This window comes from Monodelphis domestica, chromosome 3, assembly GCF_027887165.1.
Source record: "Monodelphis domestica isolate mMonDom1 chromosome 3, mMonDom1.pri, whole genome shotgun sequence".
NCBI classification, from domain to species: domain Eukaryota; kingdom Metazoa; phylum Chordata; class Mammalia; order Didelphimorphia; family Didelphidae; genus Monodelphis; species Monodelphis domestica.
In genome coordinates, this window is record NC_077229.1 from 313,997,093 (window position 1) to 314,022,679 (window position 25,587).

A 25,587-nucleotide genomic window follows, 5' to 3' on the forward strand; every position below is an offset into this window, starting at 1 on the left:
TATACTGAAAACAGCAATGAAATGTATAGGTTTTCCATTGGTTATCTCTCTCTCTTGCTATACGAAAATCAATCTTTGAAAATATCTTTTGCACTGCTTCTCCTGAATAATTTCTTTTCAGCCTACCTATCCATATAGAAAATATCAAGTGGATTTCCAGATTGTGATGAGCAATCTATAACATATATGGTACATATACATACAGACAGAAGAAACCAACAAGAAGGTTCAACAGCTGAGAGGGCGACACAGCAAAGCACTGTGGAGTGCTTAGGGCATGTTGGAGCACAAAAGACAACACGGCCATCCAATGCAGCTGAGGAAGTCTCCAGGTGTAACGATTTCCGTGCCACTGGACCCAGGCGTCCAACGCCGAGAGAGTGGGACTGTCACTGTGCATTGACTTTTCCACTTAAATCTCATTCATGCACAAGTATCTTTGTGCACACTCATTTATAATAGATGAAAACGCACAAAGACAATCGTCATCCTCGGTTACTGAGAGACTACTACTATACTATGTATGTGTATATTTATACATGGAAAATATACATATGTGTGGATATACATGTGCCTTAATCATATATTATACATGCATGCATATGCATCTCAATCAAAGAAGAGCTCATCCATTGGATTATTAATGGACATGTGTGTATTTTGCCCATATAACAATCATAATAGCAACATTATATGGCTCTTCAAGGTTTCCAAAACAAATATTACCTCATTTTATACTCACTACCACTCAGAAAGGTAGGTACTATTTTTCTCTCGGTTTTATAGATGAGGAAACTGAGGCAAACAAAGACTAGGTGACTTGCCCAAGATTAAACAGCTAGTAAATGCTTGGTGTTGGACTTAAACTTTCTTACTCCAAGCTCTATTGTGTAGCCACTGCATTCCCTACCTGCTTTAGTGCAGATGTATGTATGTGTGTGCATGTGTGCAACTGATTTTACATAAATAATGCATACACAAATACACATTCAGGTTCATTCATATGGGTGATAGATGTGTGTCTACATATATGTATTTGCATGCTATATACCTACACATATGATGTGTATATGCATATCTATATATTAATAGGTATGTGCATATAAATACATAGATGACAAGATAAAAATAATAACTAGATAGTAGGTACCTAAATAGAATATGTAATGCATATATCATCCATATGTATAAATATAAGTCTATGTATACATTCTATTTATGTATTTATTATACATTATTACTAAACAATGAGCTTGGCTCAGAATTGGCCGGAGAGACAAAAATTATAATGATCTCCCAATTTTTTCCTGTGTAAAAGATGTGTCTTTTAAATATCAATATTCTTATGGTGATATTCTATTACTGTGAGTCAGAATACTAAAAGTTCCAAAGAATTGAAGTTGGCAATCAACCAATGTTCAATGGAGAAGTTATAGACAAGGACATAAACAGGATGGTAGATACTAGGATCAAATAATTCGAAGAGGGGCCAACAGTTAATAAATTGGATTGACTTGAAATCTACATCATTCTTTCCTTTGAATGCCTTGCAAATTGTCTCAAAGATTGTAAAATAGGCCAAATTTGGAAATGGCCATGGAGATAGTGGACACTATGATAATAGTAGTAGTAATAGTAGTAGTAGTAGTAGTAGTAGTAGTAGTAGTAGTAGTAGTAGTAGTAGAAGTAATTGAAGGAGCAGTAATGGTAGTAGTATCAAGAGCAGTAGTAGTCATGTGGATGTAGGGAAAACATTAAAGGAGTCCCAGATGAAGCAGAAATTAGAAAAAACTTTCCCTCCATAATAAAGAGGTTGATCTCTAGATGTTAGTGGTGGTGTCAAAGTCAAATAGAAATAGGGCCACTAAACTATATACATACGGATCCTGCATAGCACATTGACTCATAAAACCACATATTAACATAACCTATATTCTACTGAATTTTAATTTATTACTTTAAGCATTTCTCAATGATATTTTAGTCTGGTTCAAGACCATGTTCTCTCTAAATTCTTTAAGTTATGAACAGAAGACCCAGCTATATAAGCAATAAACTAAGACTGAGCAGATATAAATGGAGCTTAATTAATGTAGATGATCTGATATTCTGATCCTAATCTCAGAGCAGCAACAATACTTTTAAAATTTTAATTTAATTAGGTAAACATTAATTACACACCTGCTTTATGCAAGGCACCAAGGATCCCAACCAGACTTTATCCTTCAAGGAACATAAATGAGTTCTACAGGGAAAATGTTTAAGCAATAAAGAAAAAATACAAAGAAATTCAGATGAGCAAATTCAAAATATAACACACATAAAATAATTTTCAGAGGGGGAAAGAAAACACTAACAACTGGAAAGGTCAGAAAAGTCCATGTGAAGAAGTAAATACATAAACTGAGCCTTGAGGATACCTAGAAATTATAAAAAATGGCAATTATGAGGGAAACATGGGAGGCATGACACCTATTCAAATGGAGATTAGACTATAGGGCATGAGGAACAATAAGTAAACCAGTTTGGCTAATACACATGTATGCATATATGTGTGAATGTATATGTAGAACATATGGGGAGAAACAGTGTGAAATAAACCCAGAAAATTAAGCAGGGGGGTGACTGTGAGTATCTTTAAATGGTGGAGTCAAGGAGCTATATTTTATTCTAGGGCAGAAAAAAAGAGAGCTAGTAAAGATTTTTGAGGAGGATAGTGACAAAAATAGATTTATATTTTAGGAATTTTAATTTGCCAGCTGATGGGACTGATAGATTGGAGAAGAAAAGATTAAGAAGCATAGAGCCCAATTAGGAGGCTATTGTTATAGTCTGGGCGAGAGGGTATGATAGCTTGAACTAGGGTGGTGGCTATGTGAATAGCTTTTTTTTAAAAAGGAACTGATTTGAGAAATACTGTAGAAATATATTTGACAAGACTTGTAATACTTGGAAATAAATGTTGAAAGAGAGGGAAGAATAAAGAATAATCAGTTCTAAAAGTTTGTACAGGAGTGACTAAGACAATGGATATGCCATCAATAAAAATGACAAATCTTGGAGGAGGGATAAGTTTAGGAACAAATACAATTAATTCTAATTTGGACTTCTTAAACTTGAGATTCTTTTGGTACCATTAGATAGAAATATACAGTAAGCACGTGGTAATTTGGAATTAGAGTTCAAAACTGACTAGATATCTAGATACCCAAGGGAGAAAGATTAAAAAGAAAAGAGAAGCACATCCAGCACAGAGCCATGGAGCAAATCCACATCCAATAGGGAGGAGGAATGTGATGATCCAGCAAAGATAACCAAGGAGAAATTATCAAACAAATGGGGTAAAAACCAGGACATAATGTTAAAAAAAAATAAGATGGGATTCTAGGACAGTCCAGGAGGAAGGTGTGATTGACTGGGTCAAAAAACTACAGGGATGTCAAGTAGAATGAGAAATAATGAAAGGCCATTAGATTTATCACTTAAGAGATATCTATTATCTTTGGAAATAACTATTTGAATCTATTAGTAAGTTAGTAATTTAGATTGAAAAGGATTGAGAAATTAGAGGGATGTAAAAAAAATGAATGCAACCAGTTTAGAGAATTTTTAGAGAAGTTTAGCTGTGAATGGGAGAGCAGATAAAAGACAACTGCTCACGACGATATAAAGGCATAGTAACTAGGCTCTAATGTATCTAACACATAAGACATACATAAACAATTTCATCCCTCTGCTTTCCTAGGCCATATTTCAGCTCTTGATCCCACCCCACAAAATCTGAGGTATAAAATTTGCCTCCATTTTAAAAAATTTCCGACCCACCCCTACTTTGTACATTTGTATATACATGTCTGAGATGTTGGGATATCCATTCAAATGCATTGATTTTATTTTAGTATTTTTTCTTAAAAAAATTCAAGACTTAAAGCAAAAACATCTTACTAGCCCTTGTTAGATATGTGACTATTGTTACTATTTTTAAGTTGAAGTTCATGAATCCCAAACCAGAGATTCTTAACTTGCTTTGCACCATGATACCTGTTAGTAGTCTGATATAGCTCATGGATTCCTTCTCAGAATACTATTTTTAAATGCATAAAATAAAGTGCACAAGTTTCAAGAGGAAACAAATTATATTGAAATTGACTGATTAAAAAAAAACAAGTTAATTTGTTTGATTTCAAGTTAAGAACTGCTGTCCTAAACTGGTCACTAATTATCTACTTAACCAGATGTTCACTTCCCATAAATTGGATCCAAGAGAAAAATTCTCAGGCTTTTATTATAAAAATGGTAACAGACAAAACAATACTAAAACCTTTTAATGATTGCAAAACAAAATCTCTTTTCTTACAATGAACCTTGGAGAGAAATGCTATTATTGTCCCCACTTTTCAGGTGAAGTAACTAACCAAGGCAGACCGAGAATAAGTGATACTCCCAGGGTCATATACAGCTATCTAATAAATATCTAATGCTAGATTTGATCTCAGACCTTCCTGACTCCAGATCCAGTGCTCTATCTACTACAAGCCTATTTGCCTTGATTAAAAATACATACATTTCTGTTAACTTCTTTGCGTCCTACCAAATGTTTAGGCATATATATATGTATATATGTATATATATACATATATATATGTACTTTAAATTAAACTGAAGACTATTGTCCTTGTAAGCTATTAGCACATGCAAAATGCAAATTATCTTCTAGGAGGCTGACATGTTGATGGTTTTCAGGAAAAGGCTGATTTCTGTAGTTTAGAAATAACATCTATAGGAAGGAAACCACTTTAAGTGACTACAACTATAATTAAAATATCACACAGAATATCTGCCCAAATTTTACAAGTTTGGGTGATTGAGAGAGGAGTATCCCTTCCAATCAATTTATGAATTAAATGAGCAATTCCAAAATATTGTTAAATAATGGATACATGTACTGTCAGATGTTATTTGTCTCTTAGACACAAAATTGGGAAATATGACAATTCAATGTCCAATAAGTTGGTTCTTAAAACATGATATAAGCTCTCTATGCTTCAATTATTTTTTCTATATTATAGACATAAAATGGCTTTAATAGCAGGGTGCATACATCAATCAATTAAACAAGAAGCATCTAGTATGTGTTTTATATATATCGGGCACTATGTTAAATTCTGGGGAAATAGAGAAAATGAAAGGAATGTGTATCATAAAGGACAGAACAACTCATATAATAAAGGTAGTGTGATTCAGAGACAGGATCAAATAGCACGTGCATTCTCTGAGCACCCAATAATACTCTATTTTTCTGGATAATTCAATGTTCTGAGCATCACTGAATCTCTTCATACATTTATAGAACTGTTTCAATTTCTATGTTTGCAAACTACTAGTATTACCAAACTGAAAGATGCTTCGATTCCATTTACCTGACCTGTTTCAATGCTCTAAACCAAAGGTGTCAAATGTGCCCATCAGGGAGCATACAAACCAACAACACTCCTGGGTGGGGCCTGAACCAGATTAAAAGGCAATTGAGAAATAGTTTTAAAAATAAAAAAACACAACAAAACATAGAAACATAGAACATGTGTTTTTCTTGCTTTAAACATTGTCACATTCCTTGTAAACTATAAGCCTACATATTCTAATATGTCACTAAATCCTCAAAATAAAAATCAGTATGAATAATTATTTATTTGTGCTATTGTCCTCTCAATTTACCACACTTATCTCTATCTTAAAGGACAGTCTATTCCAACATAAGAAGTGCTTGGATATGGAGACTTGAGTAACTCCTGACACTAAGAAGTACTGTTTATAGTAGAAAGTTGTCTGCCACTTATTACCTATGTGACTTTAGGCAAGTTGCTTTGCATTTCTTGGCCTCCCTTCTCTCTTCTGTAACATCTGGGGGTTGACTATGATCCTTATCATTCTATTCTAGCTCTTCAGTCTGTGATCCTACAATTCATATCATTAAAAATCAAGGTTATCCCCTTTAAAACACGGTAATTCTAAGGCAGTGGTTCTTAACTTGGAGTTCACAGATTCCTTGATGGTATGTGAATTTATTTCAGGGAGTACTCAAATTCAGATGGGAGAAAAAAATTATTCTTATTAACTTTTGGTTTCCCTCAGAATTCTATGTATTTTATTTTGTGTATTAAAAATATATTCTAAGAAAAGGTCCAGAGGCTTGAACAGACTGCCAAAGGGGTAAACTGCATCAAAAAATATGGATAAGAACTCCCAATGAAATCCTGAGAATATGAATCTGTTTGAATGAAATGCAAGGGGTCAAAGTTACCCCAAGAATTTCAAAATGGAGTCCCTGATTGGGGCTGACTTGGTTCTGGAATGAAACTTCTAGTTTTAGCCTTGATCAGTACTAGTATAAATTCCCCAAACCCAGAAGTTTGCCAGGAATAGGTCAAGTTCAAAGGATGAGTAATCAGATATTTTCCCAAAGCCTTTCTTCTTAGTATTGACTAATTTAATAGCTCCTATAACTACCAGTGAATGACCCAAGTACACATTGCATAACTTTATTTGGAAGACAGTCTCAACAAAAGTCAAATCTCTACTTTTCCCCTACAGATGGTACCTCCCGTTCAAATCATCAGGCCAATGGCATGCACTAGCTCAGGAATTACATAAGGGCAGAGGATGTTTGACAAAAGAGAAAAGGAGAAAAGGAGGAGAGGTTTATTTCCTAACCATAGCAATCAGCACACAAGCTTTGAAATAAAACAACTACAAATCAGAAAACAAGCAAAAACTTCAAAATTCATAGTAAAAAGGGTGAACCCTAGCCCACAGGGGCTTTTGCCTGAATAAAAAAAGAGAGGAAAGAGGACGCAGTCTGGTTGTAGAGCATATTTTCTCTAAAGCTGCTGGGATGCTTAGAGCTGAGGCAAAGCAAATCCAGGGTCCCCATCAAAGCATGAAATTGGCATTACCCTTCTACTTTGGGGAAACTGTGGCTCTACCCTAGGGGTAAAGCCCTTCACCAAGGCCCAGGAGCACCTGTCATGTCAAGTTTGGCAGTCTTTCTGATCCAGCCCTACAGCCCCCAATTTTGAATCTTCCCAGGTGGCCCCAGAATGACTTGTACAGACTCAGCACTGCTGTGATATAGAGTGTGTACAAAATAACCCTGTTTATCACCAGGTCTCAGGGGATCACTGAACCACCTTGGGATAAATAGAGGTTGGAGATGAAGAGGAGACCCAGCTGGCTGGTTTTAAAAGAGCTGCCCTTCACAAGAACCTGAAGTATCTGGAAAAATCCCTTGGGATATAAGTGAACTTCAGCTAACTATGGACTTCAGATAACTGGAGTCTGATTAACACTGGTTATAAACTAATAATTATATGTTTTCATAATAAAAGACTGTGTATGTGAGTATGTGTGGACCATGGTAAAGGCATTTTTTCTTTTCATTTCTTTTCTATTTTACAAAATATGTTTAAATAAATGTTTCACTTTTAGTGTTTAATTTTAAATATGATATCCATGCATCTGCTATGTACATGCAACTTAGGGGAAATAAAACACTGCATACATACATAAAACATTGCATTCTATTGCTACTGATTAATAGGAACTCCAAAGGACCAATCTGGGTCTGAGGCTTCACGCCATTCCCTTGCCACTCAATATCTTTGTAGTTAGGGGCAGAACAAATGCTTTTTAGCCAGGGCTCAATTTTCACTAGATCTCTTAGGATCTTAGATCTGGAATGTTTTGAGTAAAGGAGCAAAAAGGTGGTACTGAAAGAAAAGCTTGAGAGGTGGATCCTTTCCTGGCATTGGGGAGGGCTATTCACTACCTTTTGTGTTAGCATCAAAGTCTTGCTTGGACTCATTGAAGCACCTCCCTTCCCCATCAATGCTCTAAAAGCAGTAATACACTGGAGGGCACAAGAAGGGTTAGGGTAAGTGAACTACACTATAACCCATAGAAAGAAGCCATCTAGTTGCAATACCCTTGTCATAACTAGCTTCTTATAAACACACCAGGCAAGCTCCTAAATGGAACTCACGAAGACTATTAGGGTCAATCTTTAATTAGAAACAAGAACAATCCAAACACAAGAATTCTTTACTTTTTTTCATTTATTTTTGTAGACATTTCTAAAACCAATCTTTGCTTTCAAGGGGTGGGGAAAGGATGCTTTCATCTAAGAGTATATTTATTAATTCTAAAGCAATGGTAACCAGGCACACACACTCTCTCTGAATTCTGGTAGGCCAAAGAAACATATCTTTTGCACTTTGTGTGTGTGCAAAAACTCTAATAACCTGTGCTGTCACAAATGGTTATATAAGCAGATAGATTTCTAAGTGAAAAATTAATGCCCAAGCCAAAATGGATTGGATAGCATATGCATCAGAATTTAATTAGTTGAAAAAGATTATTAAAATGAGGTCACCATTAGAAATAAGGAGGGATTTTTTTTCTTGGAGGGGCAGGGATTCTCAATTAGAATCTTGAATTCTTTCAAATGAAGGAGTGCATTATTATCTGTTGGGGTGCTTTCTAAATATGACCCACCAACAATTCACCATAAAAAAATGACAGCTGCTGTACTCCTGAAACCATGACTATTTATAAAGTATTTAAATGCAAAGACTCAAGTAAACACTTATTGTTTGAGGTGCTTGTTTCCCAAAGAAAACACACCAACCTCTCATGAAGTGCAAGTTTATAAATAAATAAGCGCCACATTGCAGCTCTGCACAGAAAGAAGCCTTAGATCTGTACAATCTGTACAACCTAACCAGAATCGAGTGTCGATGGGGCAACTCATAGGGGGCAAGTCAAATTCCTATCAATGCCTTTTTACCTCCTTTCTATCATGGAGAAGCACATTGATTGGTTTTAGATGAAAGAAAAGGGGTCAGGATTAAGGAAACATTCAGTAGTGTTTACATTCACGCTTCATGATAACCTACTGATACTTTATTTTGTCAGCTCACGATGCTATAAATTTGAACTGAATTTGACAAAGTCTGACAAGATGGCCCAAAAAAGCTGAATAATGTGCATCTGCCAGGAAGAGGGAAAATAGATGCAAAAATCGAAATATGTAGCAAAATAAATTTGGTGGTTGGTTTGGACTTTTGATTTTGGAACAATAGCCTTTGCTGTCTAAGCGTCACTGAGACCAGGAAATACACCTTGTATCAAGGCGCCATTTTTTTTCTTTCCATGGTGAGATTTACGAGCATTTGGCACCTTATTAAAATCTTCCATATAGTGCTTTTTAAAAAGACTTGGCTAATTATATTCCAGGACACAGGCATCTTAGAAACCCATAAAATAACCTTCATGATGTGCTGAGCCTGTCATGCAACTTTTTAGGCTATTGTTCCAAAATTGAATAGTTCCTTACTTTAAGAAAACACTTTAAACAACAGATGTAAGATTTCTCAGTATAAATCTTCTTTGGTGTGACTGAAATCTCATTTCAAAAAAAAAAATCTCCCTGTTTAATAAGTATGACTCTTGGAGAAACGGTTTAAACAAATCATTTCCTCATTTTAAAAGTTTTCTGAAAATAATGTTTACATATTATTCTTTCCCCTTTTTCAAATGGGAAAGCTATTCTGATTTCCCTGAGAAGCATTAGATCTCACGACTAGATATATGGGTATGTCATTACAATGCTATTTACCTAATTCCTGAGCAAGAAATGACAAGTATTTGGATTCTATAAATATATGAGAAAATGATCCATTCTACAATGACATATATATGTATACCTATGTGTTTGTGGATATATGCAAAGTATATTGAATATGATGATTAAAGCTTTCTTCTCCTGTTTGTTTATTTTCCCACCATCATTGCTCACTCAGTCGAACTCACTCAGAAGATAATCTGTTAAAGATTAGTCCCATTTAAGGTATATATTTTCAGTTCACAAGTAAAACTACATACATAAATGGAAATATATCAGCCTTTAAACAAATTAGAAAGTCATCCAACACACAGAAAGAAAAATGTGACATAAAATTGTCATGTCACATAAATGGATTTGTGGAATGAATACATTCTGTATACTCACATCTTAAACAGATTTCTCAAGCAGTGGAGCTCTCTAAACCAAATGCCTGCTAAATCGGCCTTTTAAAACAATACATTTTTAGGTGCCACAGTATTATACATTGAACAGGTTCCTACTAAATTTTGAGTAATCTTATTAGTTTCTTTGGAAAACAACTTGTAAAAGAACTATTCATTCTCACTATGCCCAAGTTTTAAAAAGAAATAATAATTCACTACATTTGGTTAAATTATTTTCAAAGCATATACATATAGAAAAGAATACAAAACTTTCCCCAGTCTGCATTTGAGAGCTTGTCAGCACTCAGCACTAAGGCCTTTAATCCCAGGCTTTAAATAATTCAGATAACACTTGATTACTCCATTGCAAGAACGTTGAGCTTTGCAGAATCTGAGTAACACAATATTTTCTATAAAAAACGAATCTCTAAATGTAGCCATCTAAGTAAAACACATTTCATGGGAACAAACCCAGCAACCCCCTCTTGCATTTACTATAGCAGCTCTGGTAAATACTCGTGTAGTTTACTACCAAGCAATTCTACATTCTTGCTTTCATTACCAAGCCGTCTAGTTCTACAACTTAATTTGCTGAACTCAACAATAAGCAGTACATTTTCTAGATGTACAAGGAGTCCTTGGATCATATTAAGTGAAGTATAAAATGATTTTACCCAGGGATCCTGGTATACACATACAACACTGAAAGAATATACCTTTGATAGTTACTTATTTATTTTTTAAAGGAAAATAATTCGCTTTAATCATTTGACAAACAAGATTCAATATTTGTGACTTCTGTTCACTTATAAACATAAACTATTGCAATAGAGTTTTTATCACTTGGCTAAAATATAATAATTATTTAAAACCTGAGTAGTTTAATATATATTGGATATATAATATATCCATGTAATATATATTGGATATATAATATATCCAGGCTAACCAAGAAATCTTGTCTTATGACCCCACATCAAAAAATGACAAAAAATTCACCATCAGAAATGTCTTACTGGGTTCCAAATGGATTCAATTCCTCCATATAGCTGATGTATAGAGCACTTCCCTTAGATATATAGGGCTGCCCACATATATTTTGGGCATGTGTGCATAATTATGATGCATCCATAGTAATTAAAGACACAGAGGTTGCAATCATCAAACAAGCATTGTAAAAATAATCAAAGTCTAGCAAAGAATAAAAAATCATTAAATAATGATATGGGGCATTTAGATATAGTTCTCTCTCTCTCTTTTAAAGACCACTCATCACAAGCCTTCTCTTAAATCCTTGTCTAGGCAAAGGAATAAATAAACTGCTACTCTTCATTTTAGCGAAAAATATAGTTCTTTAATGTATCCTGGCTGAAACAACATGAAGTAGCAAATCTAAAGACAGAATTCAGTACAGCCAATAAGTAGTACATTGGACTACTGCTCCTACCATTTTGAAACAAGTCCTCAAACAAACAACTCCTGGCCTGACACCTCATCCATCAGCTGTATGCACACAGCAGTGCCTGGAAAGTCTTCTCAGCACCATCTCCAGAGTGGAGGCCCATCTGGGAAACAGGCTCATCTTCCAAAAGCAATTAGATCTTTCAAATCAAGCCTTACCAATTTGACCTAAAGCCATCCTTCCTTGCAACAAAGTCTCCATCGTCTTCAGAGTGAGAGACAGGGAAGGAACAGAGAGTAAGGCATATGGGGGGAAATCCAGTTCTCGGTGGCCTGATTAGAAACTTTGTTGTGTCAAATAAACTTTGCCCACTGGAGAAAGTACCCTAGGATTGCTCTGGCTTTAGAAGGATCTGTTCGGGGTTTCTCAATCCTTCTTTTCTCTCACCCCCCTCCCCCTTTTCCCTTCTCTTGTTTCAAAAGGGGCCTATGGTCAGCGCTGATTAATAAGTGTTTTTTGTTGTGAAGTGTTGAATAATAGAAGATGGCCGGTGACCCAGCAAAGACTAAACCTTGTGCTGGTTTATTGTGGCAAGCTGAGAAAGGGGCTTTAGGACAGGGACCCCAAGCACTGACCCGCACACATCCTGCCGATTGTCTATTCATTCTCACAGCCCCACAGTCGCCCAGAGCTTCCATTGTTTGCCAAACAACAATGGAGATTTTGCAGGGAAAGTAAAGCTCTTTTCAGATTCTTCTCTGATGTTTTGCATTTAGGGAAACACCATTCTCACTTTTTTTTTTAACCCTTCACCTCATGGTAACTATGAGATTTTTTTTTTTTTTTAAGGAAAACTGGAGTTTATATTCTGGGTTCCCTCAATACAATCATGGAGGAGAGTGTGAAGTGATGAAGGATGAGGGTAGAGAGCCCGAGAGATTTAATTTCTTTAAAATGCCTTTATAGGGCAGCGAAAGATGCTCCTGAGGAGACAAGAAATGGGGGGAAATGTGTTTCTTCTAAGTGGGGAAACTAAAGAGGAATGAGTGCTGTGGTGGGTGAGGTGAGTTTGACTGATGAATGTTGTACTTGAATGTAGCGGACAGTGTAGTAAGCCATCTCTGCGGCTCGGTGGACATACCCTCCCTTAACTTGGACTGCAGCATTAGCAGCAGAAAAAGCAGCAGTAGCAGCAGCAACAGCAACTACCGCGGCAGCGGCGGCGGCGGCGGCGGCGGCGGCGGCGGCGGTGGCGGCAGCAGCAGCAGCAATGGTGATAGCAGCAACCATGGTAGGAGTATACCTAAAATACAGCATCTCTCCATTATAGCCTGAAGGCAAGAGAGAGTCAGTGACTAGCTGCACCTTTCTTCCTTTCCCAGGCTCTTCCCCTTTCCCTCCTCACTCCATGACCAGAATGTGGATCGTACCAGCATGTTGGCTGAAGAGACTTCATAGCCAGGCTCTAAGAACTGGCTATGAGTGCACGCTTGCAGGCCTCAGATGCCCGTGACAGCTTCCCTGGCCCCGTTTGTATTTCACATTCCAGCATCTAGGGATCGGCTCTCTTAGGGCTCTGAGGTCTGGGTCCTGACCCAAGGATATCGAGTCAGAGTTCGATTTGGGAGGGTTAGCCCACTATTTTCCGTTATCTGGATGGCACAATGATAATTTTATATTTCTGGGTTCTTCGGTGCATCCTGAGTAGGAAGCCAAGATGGGGACACACAGTGAGTGGCCGAAGTGTGGAGAGGGCTGAGTTCACACTGCAGTTTTGGCCTCACCCAAAGATGAATTCCTGCTAGTTCTGGGACAAAGCTATGCGAGCAATTGGAGATCTTAGGGAGATTTTTTAGGCATTCTTGAGCTGGTTTCCAGCATTTTTCTATCCCCTCTCATGCCCTGTTCCAGCATCTGATGCAGGCACCGACATCCTACCAAGGAGGAAGTCAAAACCACATGGGTGCCTGGGGGCAGAGCTGAGTTTGGGCAGGAAAACCCCTGATCTTTTGTTTCTCACATCTCACCTACTCCCACCTCAGTGGAGCATTGGGAGCGAAAGTAATGGTGAGGGATAGAGAAAGGCACTTTTTCATATTAAAAAGTCAAATAGTAAATTAAGCCTCTCTAGAGTTAGCCAGAAGAGAGGAGTTGGATCAGTAGACCCACGGTGTAGGCCAGGAAGGAGCTCAGAGGGCTATGAACAGAATTAGAGAAAAGAGTGGGGTCCTAATGCTATGACCTAGGTGATTGCTAGATACAAGGATCCAGGTCAGGGTCTTCCCAAGATACTTCCACCTTTTTTCCTGTGGGTCATGTTTCCAAAAGAATCAAGTCTGACAATTTTGATTAAATCATAGTGGACAGCTGGCTGCCTAGCAGCAATACCATTGCTATCCTCTCTTGCCCATCCCCCGTATATATTCAACCTTTTCCTCCTCCTCTTTCTCCATTCATTCCCTCAGCAAAAGAGAGGCCCATAATGGGGAGGCAAAGGGCCTATAGGTCCACATCATGGTGTGTGGGGCAGCAAGAAGTTTATACTGTGCTTTTCAGCTTTGCCCTGAGACCACAGCCTTTCCTTTTCAGGAAGGCTAAATTCAGTTAAAATTTTAAGAAATAGGGAGGGGTTAGGGAAGAGGAGGAGAAGGAGGAGGAGGAGGAGGAGGGAGTACCAGGGGGAGAGAAGGGGGAGCAGGGGGCTTTGTCAGGTCCCCAAGCCCAATTGATATGCTAATCCTTCTTCTGATGCCATAACAAAGAACACCTTTGCACTTTTAAAAGACTTTTGTGCCCTGGCTACAGAAGTTTATTATCCACTAATTAGCAACAACTTCTAGCAATGGGTTGGGTTACATTTTCATAAGCTCTAGGCGTAGGCTGTGAACTGATGCTCTAGGAGCTAGAGCTTTGCAATGATCTGGCAAAAGAGTCTGAAATCAGTGGCCTGGGAAAGGGGTTCCAAGTTTAATAGCTAGTCCAGACGTAAATTGCTTATGTTCTGTCCGGCCCCGAAAGGCTAGGCAACTCAGCTGCAGCCTTTGCCACCACCTAGGTTTGAGGGTGGATGCTTCAGCCATGACACTTTTGCTGCAGAACAGTCTTGCTGCTCTCTGATGGAAATGTATTGACAGAAAAGCTTGGGAACTTGATTTGAATAGGATTGAAGGGCAGGGATGACTTAAGAGGGGCAGGGAGATAGCAGGTGATAAATTTATTTGTTTAAACACAATTTAGGCCAGCTCAACCTTCCTTCATCTCCCAACTCACACAAGGCAATGGAGTTCTGAGAGCTTTAGGCAGCATTACAGATGTTTCATGGAACCATCTGCTCACTAAAGTTGTGGACTTGAAAAGAGTCAAATTTATGCCCTCAGACATTTTCTTGTTTCCTGTTTTCCTAACATCATGCTTTTAAAAACAAAAACAAAAACCCATCTTGTAAAGTAGAACCTGACATCAGAGTAACAGGCAAGCATAGAGGAAATGTGTTCCCCATCTATATTTCTTCTTTGTTTTTCCTTATCAATTTTATCAAGCAAAGCTGATTTTCTTCCTTCTAAAGTTAAACATAAAGAAGAGATGAAGAGAAGATTGCCAGTGCCCTGAAAGCCAAAGACCGGGATTGGGAAAGGGATAAAGGCTGTACCCAGGGTCTCCTAAAGCCCTTAAGCCCATATGGCCATGCCCTTCCAGCTGAATCTGAGGGCATTCTCTTGCTTAAACACACAAAATGATCTCCAGCTCCGGGAAGATGGAGTGCTAGAAAAATGACCTTTCTTCATCCAGGCACTGAAAAGATCTTGTGAGAGCTCTGCAGTCATACACCCTGGTTCAATAAGCAAAAAACTGACAAACTAAATTCAGTGAAAGATACAAACAGTTGGACAATACAGATTCCTTCTGGCCCCCGAGAAACCATTGTCTCTTTCTGATAATAAAACTGGGGCAGCCTTGGGCTTCAGCCTCCTCCACAACTGCAGAATGAACAGCAGTGTTTGGGTCTGGCAAGTTCCGATCAAAAAGACTGGAATCATGGATCATTTTTACTCTTGTCAGATTTGCTGATGGCTATTTTGTTTGATCGATAGCTGTTGTTTATTTTGCTTGGTTTAAAATTTGGAGATATCACTCCTTTATGTTTATTATTTTTTGATTTTGCAAATGGACTTCTCCATGTTGCTGAATTTCTTGAACAGATGCCTCTGACCAGAGAACGACAAGATCTGCAGTACATCTTTGCTACTGCTTTTGCCTACAGTGCTCAAGGTGAAGTAAGGCCTCAGGAAACACTGCCCCAGAAGGGAGACAGGGAATTTAAGGTGGCTTGAGGTGTCGAGCTACATGTCTTCATTTGCTTTTGGTGGTCTTAACTGCAGCTATCTTGGGTTTTTTAATCTCTTACAGTCGGATTACAGCCTATTTGAGGAAGTACAGTTGGCATTAAGGGATTGGGATTGGGGGTGGGGAGTAGGGACTGGGAGATAGGTTTTAGACAAATACAAAGAAAACAACAATGTTAATCTAAAAGATATCCAAGCCATTAGCAGCATGGCACTTAGCCCCTAAAACTAATACCAAACATGTTATTAAGGAAACACTTCCATATTTTTTTTCCAAATTCTGAAGTTTCTTGGGGGGTAAGAGTGGAATAGAATACTGTTTAACCATAAGATCAATTTTCCCTCAATTAGAACCCGGAATCCATTCCTTGAAAACTTACCCTCATATGGTTTAGGCTGGGTTTCCTTTTGGAGAGGGAACCTGCAAGAAATCTGTGCTCTTTGTTGACTTTCTTCTTCAAATCCTGAAGAATAGAGGTGAGAGAAGGTTAGAGAGAACCCATATGCACTCCCCCTCCCAAAAAAAAGTGAGGAGTATTTCCCTGATCATCTCCCTAGTTAGGGAACAGGACTAAAGGCCTCAGACTTGGGTCTGAGAGTAAGAAAGTCTGGCCAGACAATATTTGCTCAGTAAGGCACATATCCACCAGAAGAAAACCAAACAGAAAGGTTTTTCACAAAGGACCAGCCTTTTGTGGGTGGGTGGAAGACTAGAGATGGGAAGGGAAATGCTGAAGGGGAAACCATACACCTTTGATTTTTAACAGACCCTCAATGTCTGTTATTGACCATGTTCATATATATGTATACATTTCTTGTTTAAAATGTACATATATAGATATGTAGATATAAACACTTGTAATCTTTTTTTTTTCAAGAGAGGGTGTTGATATAAGAGTTCATTAAAAAACAATTGTAGATTATATGAATGTGACCTTGATGTAAAGAAAGGGGAAGGTTATGATGGGAGCAAAACCTGGGCTTGTCCATTATGGAGTTTTAGATTCTGGCTAAGGAGAGGAGCAGGCTGAGGTATTTATTTTTAAGGGTGCAATTAGTAGTTGAATTGCTAAAGTTAGAGATGTGGTATTTTTATATTGGTCGAAATACATGATTTAATTATACTCCAAAAACAAATTAAGGACAGGCCTTCTACACAAATCTGAGGCAGCTCAATGCTCTTTTGTGCCTTCAGCCCCCGGGTTGTTAAAGGGGCTGATGATGCATGAGCAGGAAAGTGACTGATTTAACTCATTGGGATGCAGGAAGCGACCTGCCCTCTTTTGAAAGAGAGAGAGAGAGAGAGAGAGAGAGAGAGAGAGAGAGAGAGAGAGAGAGAGAGAGAGAGAGAGAGAGAGAGAGAGAGAGAGAGAGGAGAGAGAGAGAGAGAGAGAGAGAGAGTTCGAGCAAGAGAGAAGAGAGAGGGAGGGGAAAGGGAAAAGGAAAGGGAAAGGGATGGAGAGAGAGAAAGAGAGGGGGAGGGAGGGAGACAGAGAGAGAGGGAGACAGAGAGAGAGGAGAAGAGGGAGAGAGTAGAGACAGAGAGAGAAAGAGAGAGAGAGAGAGAGAGAGAGAGAGAGAGAGAGAGAGAGAGAGAGAGAGAGAGAGAGAGAGAGAGAGAGAGAGAGAAAGCCCTGCTTTATTGAACTGAGAGCTTCTGAATTCCAAGCAGAAAGTATGAGAAGACACACAGCAATACGTGTCTTCCCCTTGGCAGCTTGTGTAGAGCTTAGACAATGAAAAACTAGATTCCCTATCTACCCCCACCACCACCACCTCCCGCGACAAGATTTTTGTTTTCGTTCCTTCTGAACCGTGGAGGATGTGCAAAACAAATCATTTTAAAACAAACAAAAACCAAACTGGGATGAGGATTACCCATATTAACACTGGCTGTAAGTACGATCTTCTGCATTACTGCTGTTCTGAGCCGCAAAATGTTGTGTATGTTGATTTGTTTTTTCTTCTGTACATAGTTATGTCTTAGGGGTTTTTATTCGCAAGGGCTTGGATTTGTGTGTGTGTGTGTGTGTGTGTGTGTGTGTGTGTGTGTGTGTGTGTGCCAGCGATGCGCTAATTGTTCCTTTCAGATGAATGCATGCTGAACGGAGCCCTCGCTTTCTTGGACAGTGGGAGAAATGGACCTCTTTGCGCAAGTCTTTTACTGCGGTGGGCAACCTAAGTACAATGCCAGGATATTCCCGGGGTCCAGGGCATCCACGTAGAGCCACTTATATTTTCTCTGCTCCGCAAGGTTGGTTTCTGGCAGTGGGAGGATTTAGGAGACAAAATCGCTCTGCTCTGATCTCTAAGCTCTTGGCTTCCTTGCCTCTGACTGGAAGAGAGCAGGAGAATAGGAGGGAGGTGGTATAGAATTGGGAAAGGGGCAAAGTTCAGATTCTTACAGCCTAAAGTGGACCTAGGGTCGTGTCCTATTACAGGTTTCTTTGTATTTTGTCCGACTTCGCTTTGCAAGGTTTAAATGAGATAGAAGCTTTCCCTTGGTGGGTTTCTTCTTACCCTGGTGAAAGCGTTTTTTCGTTCTGTGTAGGGAGGGGGGGGGAGGGAGAGGAGGTGGCTGACATGAGGGTGGAAGGGGTGCCGGCATGGGTCTGAGAACCTGAGAAGGCTGACTCTTGCTCTAAGAAGACCATTTTTGCCTCCTGAAAATGTGAAAGAATTCCGCTAGCCCACGCTCTCTTTGTGTGGTGCTGAAGCTGTGCCGGGCTTTGTGCTTCGCGAAGAGAAAATGGCGAGTCCTATTGTGTTTAGGCCATTTTCTTCCGGTACAAGGGTTTCCCCCAAGTCCTAAATACTTCTGGGCTCTTTTGAAAGGAGCCTCCTACTGCCTGGAAAAGTGTGAATTGCTGAGGCTCAGTCCCATGGACTGGCATTGGGACCTTACTTTTTGAATGAACCTGTTTTCTTATTCCGCTATTGTTGTCAACCTCTACTTGAGGCACTTATGCTAAACTTGGAATCTAACCATTCTCGGACTGTTCCAACTCCCCCCCCCCCCACACACACACACCCCAAAGAGAACTCACAAAGAGCTTCCAGCTCTTTGGAAGTTAAAAGTATATATAATATAGCGTGTGTGTATACACACATACATATATTTCATTCTTTTCATAATCATCTATGGTGAAAAATAAAACTGCTAAAAGACTGATGAGCAATTAAACGCTTCAGAGGTTTCTTTCCTTTTTCTTTCCCTCCCCCTTTTAGGAAACACCCGGGAAGCTTAAATTCCACTCTTGTGATTATTCTTTTGTTTTTAAACAGAGGGTGAAGCCTTATTTTAGATAGAATGCATTATTAAGTAGCACTCAGGGCCAGGATACATGCCTTCTTTATTTGGCTATAAAAGGAATTGCAGGGTGTGTGTTGGGGGGGGGTGGACTATTAAAGATGTTGATGCTTTGTTGATTTAAAAATACAGACTATCTTGTGCTTCTTATTCTGTTATCTTTAAAAAAAATAAGTCACAAATGACAAACCATGTACAAAACAAGGAAGAAGGGTATAACTTTATTATGTGAGAGAAAAGGAATTGTACTTTTAATTATTGTCTGTGTTAACTATATCACATCGCATTCTTGAATGAGAGGGGGAGAGTGCAGTTCTGTGGGCTTTAAAATAATGACAAATTCAAACTTTTCCCATCTGTTTCCAGGGTTCTCAATTTGGAAACAAATATTGCTTAAAAAACTGGAACAGAAGAGGGAGCTTGTAGAGTGTGCCCCCCCCCCCCACCACGTTAAAATATTGGGTAATCGAATTCGTGCAGAGGCATTGTGATTTACATTTTATAAAATGTTTCACTATCATCTTCCCTCAAGAGGATCAAAACCATGGACAGCGAACTAATATTAACTAGACTCGCTGGAGAATGCACTGGGAAATACGAATCTGAGGTTGACATTCAAAATTTTTGATTAGCACAGAACAGTCTTTAAAAATTATGTTAAAAATTCTATAAAGCCCTTCCATTTGTGGTATGCAACAGAAGCACGTCAGGTTTCTAAGAAACTGTTTATATTACATTTTCCCCTAAACACATTTCCTTATTAAACTTAATAATGCCTTCCTTTGTTATTGGTAAACAAGGATTAAAATTAAGCTTTCTTCATTCAAGTTATAGACAGTCTTTTATTAAGCTTTAAGGGAGGGGGGAAATCTACTGTTCTGGGCTTACATTAGCTGAATGACATTCATTCAGATTAAATCTGAATTTATCAGTGACTGACTTTTATAATACATAGAATTAGAAAAATTAAATGCCACTTTGACAGATAAGAATAATATGGACTAGATATATAAAACTGTTTCTCTTTTATAGTAATTTATATGCTACACATCTGGGTTATTTTTTATCTTCCACCTGGTGTCAATTTCCCACCCCCTATTCAAAGTCACTGTTTTGTTTTGTTTTTATAGGAATATTTCTTAAAATCTTAGTTTTGATTCATTAGTAGCTCTGCTTTAAGACTAGTTTTCTGTATTTTGATCAGTATCTATGCTTATTTTTCTTTTCTCATCTACACTTCTTATGTTTATTCCATTTTTTTGGAGTGTGTAACAGTTGAAAATACTCATTTGAATTTCTAATTTCACGCATTTCTTGGTTAACTTTGTTACCTTGCATGAGGTTTACCTGGAAAGGCTCCCTTTTTTGGGGGGGGGATGATAATGATAACAATTTGTCAAAGCAATTCAAATGTAAATTCTCGAGGTGTTTTTTTTTTTTTATTATTTCAAAGCAGAAGCAAGTCTGTACAGATTTGTGGTTTTAAAGTGTTCTTTATCTCACAAGATTTGTCTTTCGAATTAAACTGTAGTTTCTCATATACCCAGAGTCTTAAAATTAGGTACAGTTTATACTCTATCCATCTTTGGAAATACATTTTATATATTCACACCCATGTGTATAAGTACATGTGTGTGCACATGCATGTATTTAAGACAACATCACTAATTTGAATGAAAATGAGATCGTAGTTTGCTGCATGGTTCTGAAGGCTCGGTGAGATCTAGTAAGATACTATGTTTTTTTCTGGCAAGTCTCTTTTGAACTCTAAACTATTAGAATATGCAGTTAAGTTGGAAAACAGATTCTGAGAGAATGGTATTCATGAAAGATTAGAAACAAAATTACTCAGTATACTGGACAAGGAAGTTTGTGGAAAAGAGGCAGATCAAGATTTTGAAGGTACAAATCATCTACTGATTACCTAGGAGAGTATCTGTTGTATTTTGACTTTTTCCTGACAGTGTTTTTTTTTTTTTGCTTGTTTGTTTTGGGGGATCGTTTTGTTTTTGTGTGTGTGTTTTGTCTTTTTATTTTTTATTTTTTTACTCTAAATTTGGTAATCCACCAGTGATGAATAATAGGTCTGTTCTTAGCCATTTGTTCACTGAGGCCAGGAGAAACTAAGTAAGGCTGCTTGCAGAAGAGATGTCTTCTGTAATGTACTTGGAAACCAGGCAGCTCAGAGGGGTGACTTTACCCGGCCTTAAATCAGCCCCTGGGTTGTCATGGAGGATTGGAGGATTAGAGGGCATGCAAGAGGACAGTTGGAACTGCTGCTTTTACTTTAGCGGATGTGGTGGCCTAAGACTGCTGTGAGGGTCAGATCTTTGCCCTTCAGCAGACCGAGATGTAGCTGTTTGGGACTGAGACCGTTCTGTGGTTCTCTTTGGTTTCAAGGACACAGAGGGAGCTGATCAGGACTTTGGGAGCCAACATCTGCCTGACTGATGACGTCAGCAGCCCCGTGTAATCCTCTTGTGCTGAAGGCAGATGCCTTATTTGTTTGGCTGGAGAGAGCCATTAATCCCTAATTCTGGATCAGCAAGCGAGGGGGAAAGACCGGACTGCTCCAATCGACCCCTCCCCCACCCCCACCTCCCACCCCTAAAGCACCTATTACCCAGGAAGGCTTTCATCCTTCTCTTTTCTCCGAGACACGCCGAGCTGTTGTGGAATACGCTTTCCTTCTCTTACAGGTTTGAACAGGGTTCGGGGGTTTCTTTCAACCTTGGTGTTTTCCCCTCTTCCACTGATCGATCCTTTCGATTTTCTTGCTGGAATGCGCAGGTCCTACAGTTTGCACGGTCCTAGTGAGAAAGGGGTGGCATGGGGAGGGCTGAAAGTTGGTGGGGGCTGGGGTCAAGCTGGGGAACGGGGTGCTGCTAGAGATGGAGAACGTGAGGGTCGGAGGGGAGAACCATTGCTTCTGGGTTCACATTTTCGCTGGAGCTTCAAAGGTCCAATACCAGAAAATCATTTGTTTGGCTGCAGCTGTGTCATCGATCGCCCACACCCCAAGGTTTCTGCAGCCCAGCTTGGTGCTCATCTTCATCCCGCCAGCTCCCCCTGCCCTAGCAGAACACCAGACTCTAAGTTCCTCGCATTCAACCCTGCCTCCGTTCCCTTTCTGTGCCATTCGGAAGGAGACTTGGCCGCTAGAGGCAGGTCCCTTTCCTCTTTCCTAAGAATGTAAGCCTCCGGAACTCTTTCGCTCCAGTGTAGCCCGCGTAGGTAACGCGGCCAAGTGGAGTTACTTTCTCCCCACACCATTTTTCCTTCTAGTCCCCAGCTGTCTCCTTTCCTCTCCTACCCAATTTCGCACCTTTCCACCCCACCCCCACCCCATGCCGGTCTTCCTCTTCTCTTTCTGATTCTGTTGCTTTTGTTTCTGTTTTCTAGGAGCGTGCTTAAAGAGATCTAAGATGCTCGAAGCAGGAGTGGTTGTAAACCCTATTCGGTCCCCAGTCCCATACTCCATAAATGTTGCTGCTGCCGTTACCACCGCTGCTGTCACTACTACTACTATGTCTACTACCACTACAGGATGGGGAAAGTCTCTGAACACCGAAAATCTTGGAGACAGTCATTTCCTCTGAGCCTGAAGGGACCCGCAGTGGACCAAGTGAAAATAGCCGAACATCCTCCTCCATCAGCCTGAAGCGCAACTCCAGCTCCGCCTGTAGAGGTCAACTCACTCACACACCCCCTCCCTCCATCCTAGAGCTCTTTCCTCCTGACTGTTGCCGCAGTCAGAGCAGGTGCGCACCCTGCAAGGCCGCCCTTCTTTGCACCAGCCTTAGACCCCTGAAGTGACGCCAGGACCTGAGGTCTATTTATGTGGGGAGTAGATAATCTTTACTATCCTAAGCATCTCTTTCTCCTCAACATAACGGTAGCCAGCCCAGATGGGCTATCCATATTCTTTGGGGGATAGGCAGGTGCGATTAAGTTAATTTTTTCGCATTACAAAGAAAGGTGGCTCACCTCGGCCGTTTATTCTCACTTCTCTTGAAAGTCTTCAACCAAAAAAGTCTAACTAACCCAGGAAAGGTGGCTGCATGCATTATATATGTCCCTCCCACCCCAATTTCTTTCTCTTCCTTCCTAGATGTAATATCTATTCCTTGGGAACAGCAAACAAGATTGTTAGAAGCATTTTGCAAGAGGTATAGCAGTCAACAAAAGATCGTCATTCTTCAATAGTAATTTAGAATTGATTTAGTGTGAAAAGATCATTTAATTACTAATTCGTAGGATAATATTTAGAAATTAGAGTAGCTACGGAGGGTTAATTGAGGCCCATTGCAGTAGTCACCCGAAGTAAGCAGACAAGACTATATTCCTATATATGTGTATTATTTGCTTAGAGAGATACATCGTAGACAAATACGTATACATATATACAGTCTACATTTTCCCTCAACAGACTAATTAACAGTGAAACTAACAGATGTGGTAACTAACAGAGGCGAGCTCTGACAAGAGCAGCGTTGGTGACTTACACTCTCTCGGGAACTGTGGGGAATCCAGAACAAGGGTATCCACTACTTTGAGGGGAGGGAAAGATGAGAAGGAGAGGCAAACGAGTGTGTCATTTCCTTTCCGGACAAAGATCAGAGACTCTGTCTCTCCGTGTTCACAGCGGACCTTGATTTAATGTCATACAATTAAGGCACGCGGTGAATGCCAAGAGCGGAGCCTGAAAGACTGCATTTTGAAGGACACCAGCACATCTTATAGGCAGAGAGGAAAAATTCAACCCGAACGATGGACCCGCTCGCTTGGTGGGGGAAGATCCACAATCAAAACTTGAAACCCAGGTAGAGATCATGAGATTTTTGACATCTGTATACCCGCAAATCTTTCTTCGAGCTGTTAGAAAGAAGAACTTTCCGTGACAGCTGATAGAAAAGCAATAGATGCAGGATATGAGAATGTCCAGTCAGCTATTAGCTATTAGGAAAGAATATGGTCCCCACCCCACCCCGCCCCCGCTCCCCAATAGCATAGGAGTTGTGGTCGCTCCAGGATCCAAGATTGGGTAAGTAAGGCAAACAAATAAATAAATTAACTGATAAGAACCTGAATAGTAGTCGCAATCAATGGAAGACTAAGTACTTAATAACATTCCTGGACTCCTTTAAAACGAATTGATCAATGCTAGAGGCTCAGTGTAGGATGAAACTTTCCCTGGTTCGATTTCTTTGTAGAATCGGCCTTACCTAACTTAAAATCAAGAGGACCCTTCCTCCTTTTTTCCAGTCAAACGCAAAACCACCAGACCTCCAAATTAAATGGAATGGGACAAACGATTGGAAAAAATGTAGGCCAGAAAGCTTAGAAGGACTCCGAAAATTAATTTATTTGGAAGACAGGAGGATTGTGAGAAGATAGTAGTTCCGCACCAGGGCACTGGAGCCAAAGGAAAATCCAGGGCTGAGAATGGTAGACTTGATAGATGTCTTTGTTCAGTCTGGGCCTGTAGCGAACAAAGGAAAGGAGCAGAGATGATCTGCAAAGGTGACAGCAGTCTCCCCCTCCCCCAACACCCCCCTGAGCTGTCCGTGGTCCTGACCACAGTCCTTTTCTCTTTGGCTTGCAATTAAAAGAACAATCAGGCAGACCCTTTCTCTGGAGCAGGAGTTTGCCCCAGGACATAACAATAAATTAGATTATTCAGGAAATAAAGATAAAAAAGAAGTCTGTAGTCCCACCTCGCCCCCCAGATGCTAGCATCGTATTAAGGTGGCCAGACTATACTTAACTGCCATGAAACCCATTATTTATAAATACTTCCATGAAAACAATTTGTTGTCTTGGCAGTTTCTCAGTGTTATCAGAAGATAATTTTATCCTCCTCAAATCCGTATATATACATATCTGTGTATACATATATTTTAACCTATAAATATTGATTTTAAGAGGACATATGTATATATGTATGCGTATATTTATAGATATGTTCATAGACACATGTGTGTATTGTATGTACACTGTGGTGCAGAACTACTACCTTCAGTCCAATTCAGTACTTTACTGTGTCAGAAGATTCCTGCCCCTCATTAGGAATTGAGAGAGGGGAAAAGAAGAATATGTATATTCGCATAAATGTATATAAAGAATCTTTTATATATACATATACTATTTATGGATTTGTCTCTGTCTTAAAGGTAGAAAATCAATTTTCCCAAGCCCAGACCATTTGTGTTCATGAAGTCAAGAAAATAATTCCTATATTTATATCTCTCTAAATTGCCATACTCTTCCTATCTTCCAGTGTTCCCTCCAGCCCTGACACAGATTTCTTCTGTTTTATGCACATAAAGGGTAATAATGTTTTAGGGAGGGAGGTAGAACAGGATGCGCCAAGAGTCAGTCGCAGCACGCAGGCGCACTACACATTCACATGCAGAAGAAATACTGCAGAAAGGTATTTCTAGAAAGCCTGATGACATTCTGACTGC

At 39.4% G+C, this 25,587-nt stretch overlaps 1 protein-coding gene and 1 non-coding gene across 3 annotated transcripts; both read left to right on the forward strand.

Annotated features, from left to right (window-relative positions):
• The first annotated feature begins 17,249 nt into the window (after positions 1–17,249).
• LOC130458418 (uncharacterized) lies at positions 17,250–25,262 on the forward strand. 2 transcript variants are annotated; one of them, XR_008917738.1, is made up of 2 exons: positions 17,250–17,705; positions 22,523–25,262. XR_008917738.1 is itself a non-coding variant. In XM_056823980.1 (2 exons), the coding sequence occupies exons 1-2, from the start codon at positions 17,905–17,907 to the stop codon at positions 22,717–22,719; spliced, it is 357 nt and encodes a 118-aa protein (XP_056679958.1). In that variant the 5' UTR covers positions 17,716–17,904; the 3' UTR covers positions 22,720–25,262. The 2 variants fall into 2 exon arrangements, 1 of the variants encoding a protein (XP_056679958.1); XM_056823980.1 differs by lacking the exon at positions 17,250–17,705 and adding an exon at positions 17,716–18,064.
• MIR124A-2 (microRNA mir-124a-2) lies at positions 23,736–23,828 on the forward strand. The gene has a single exon (NR_032165.1). It is a non-coding gene; the product is annotated as a microRNA mir-124a-2 (primary transcript).
• Positions 25,263–25,587: the final 325 nt, after the last annotated feature.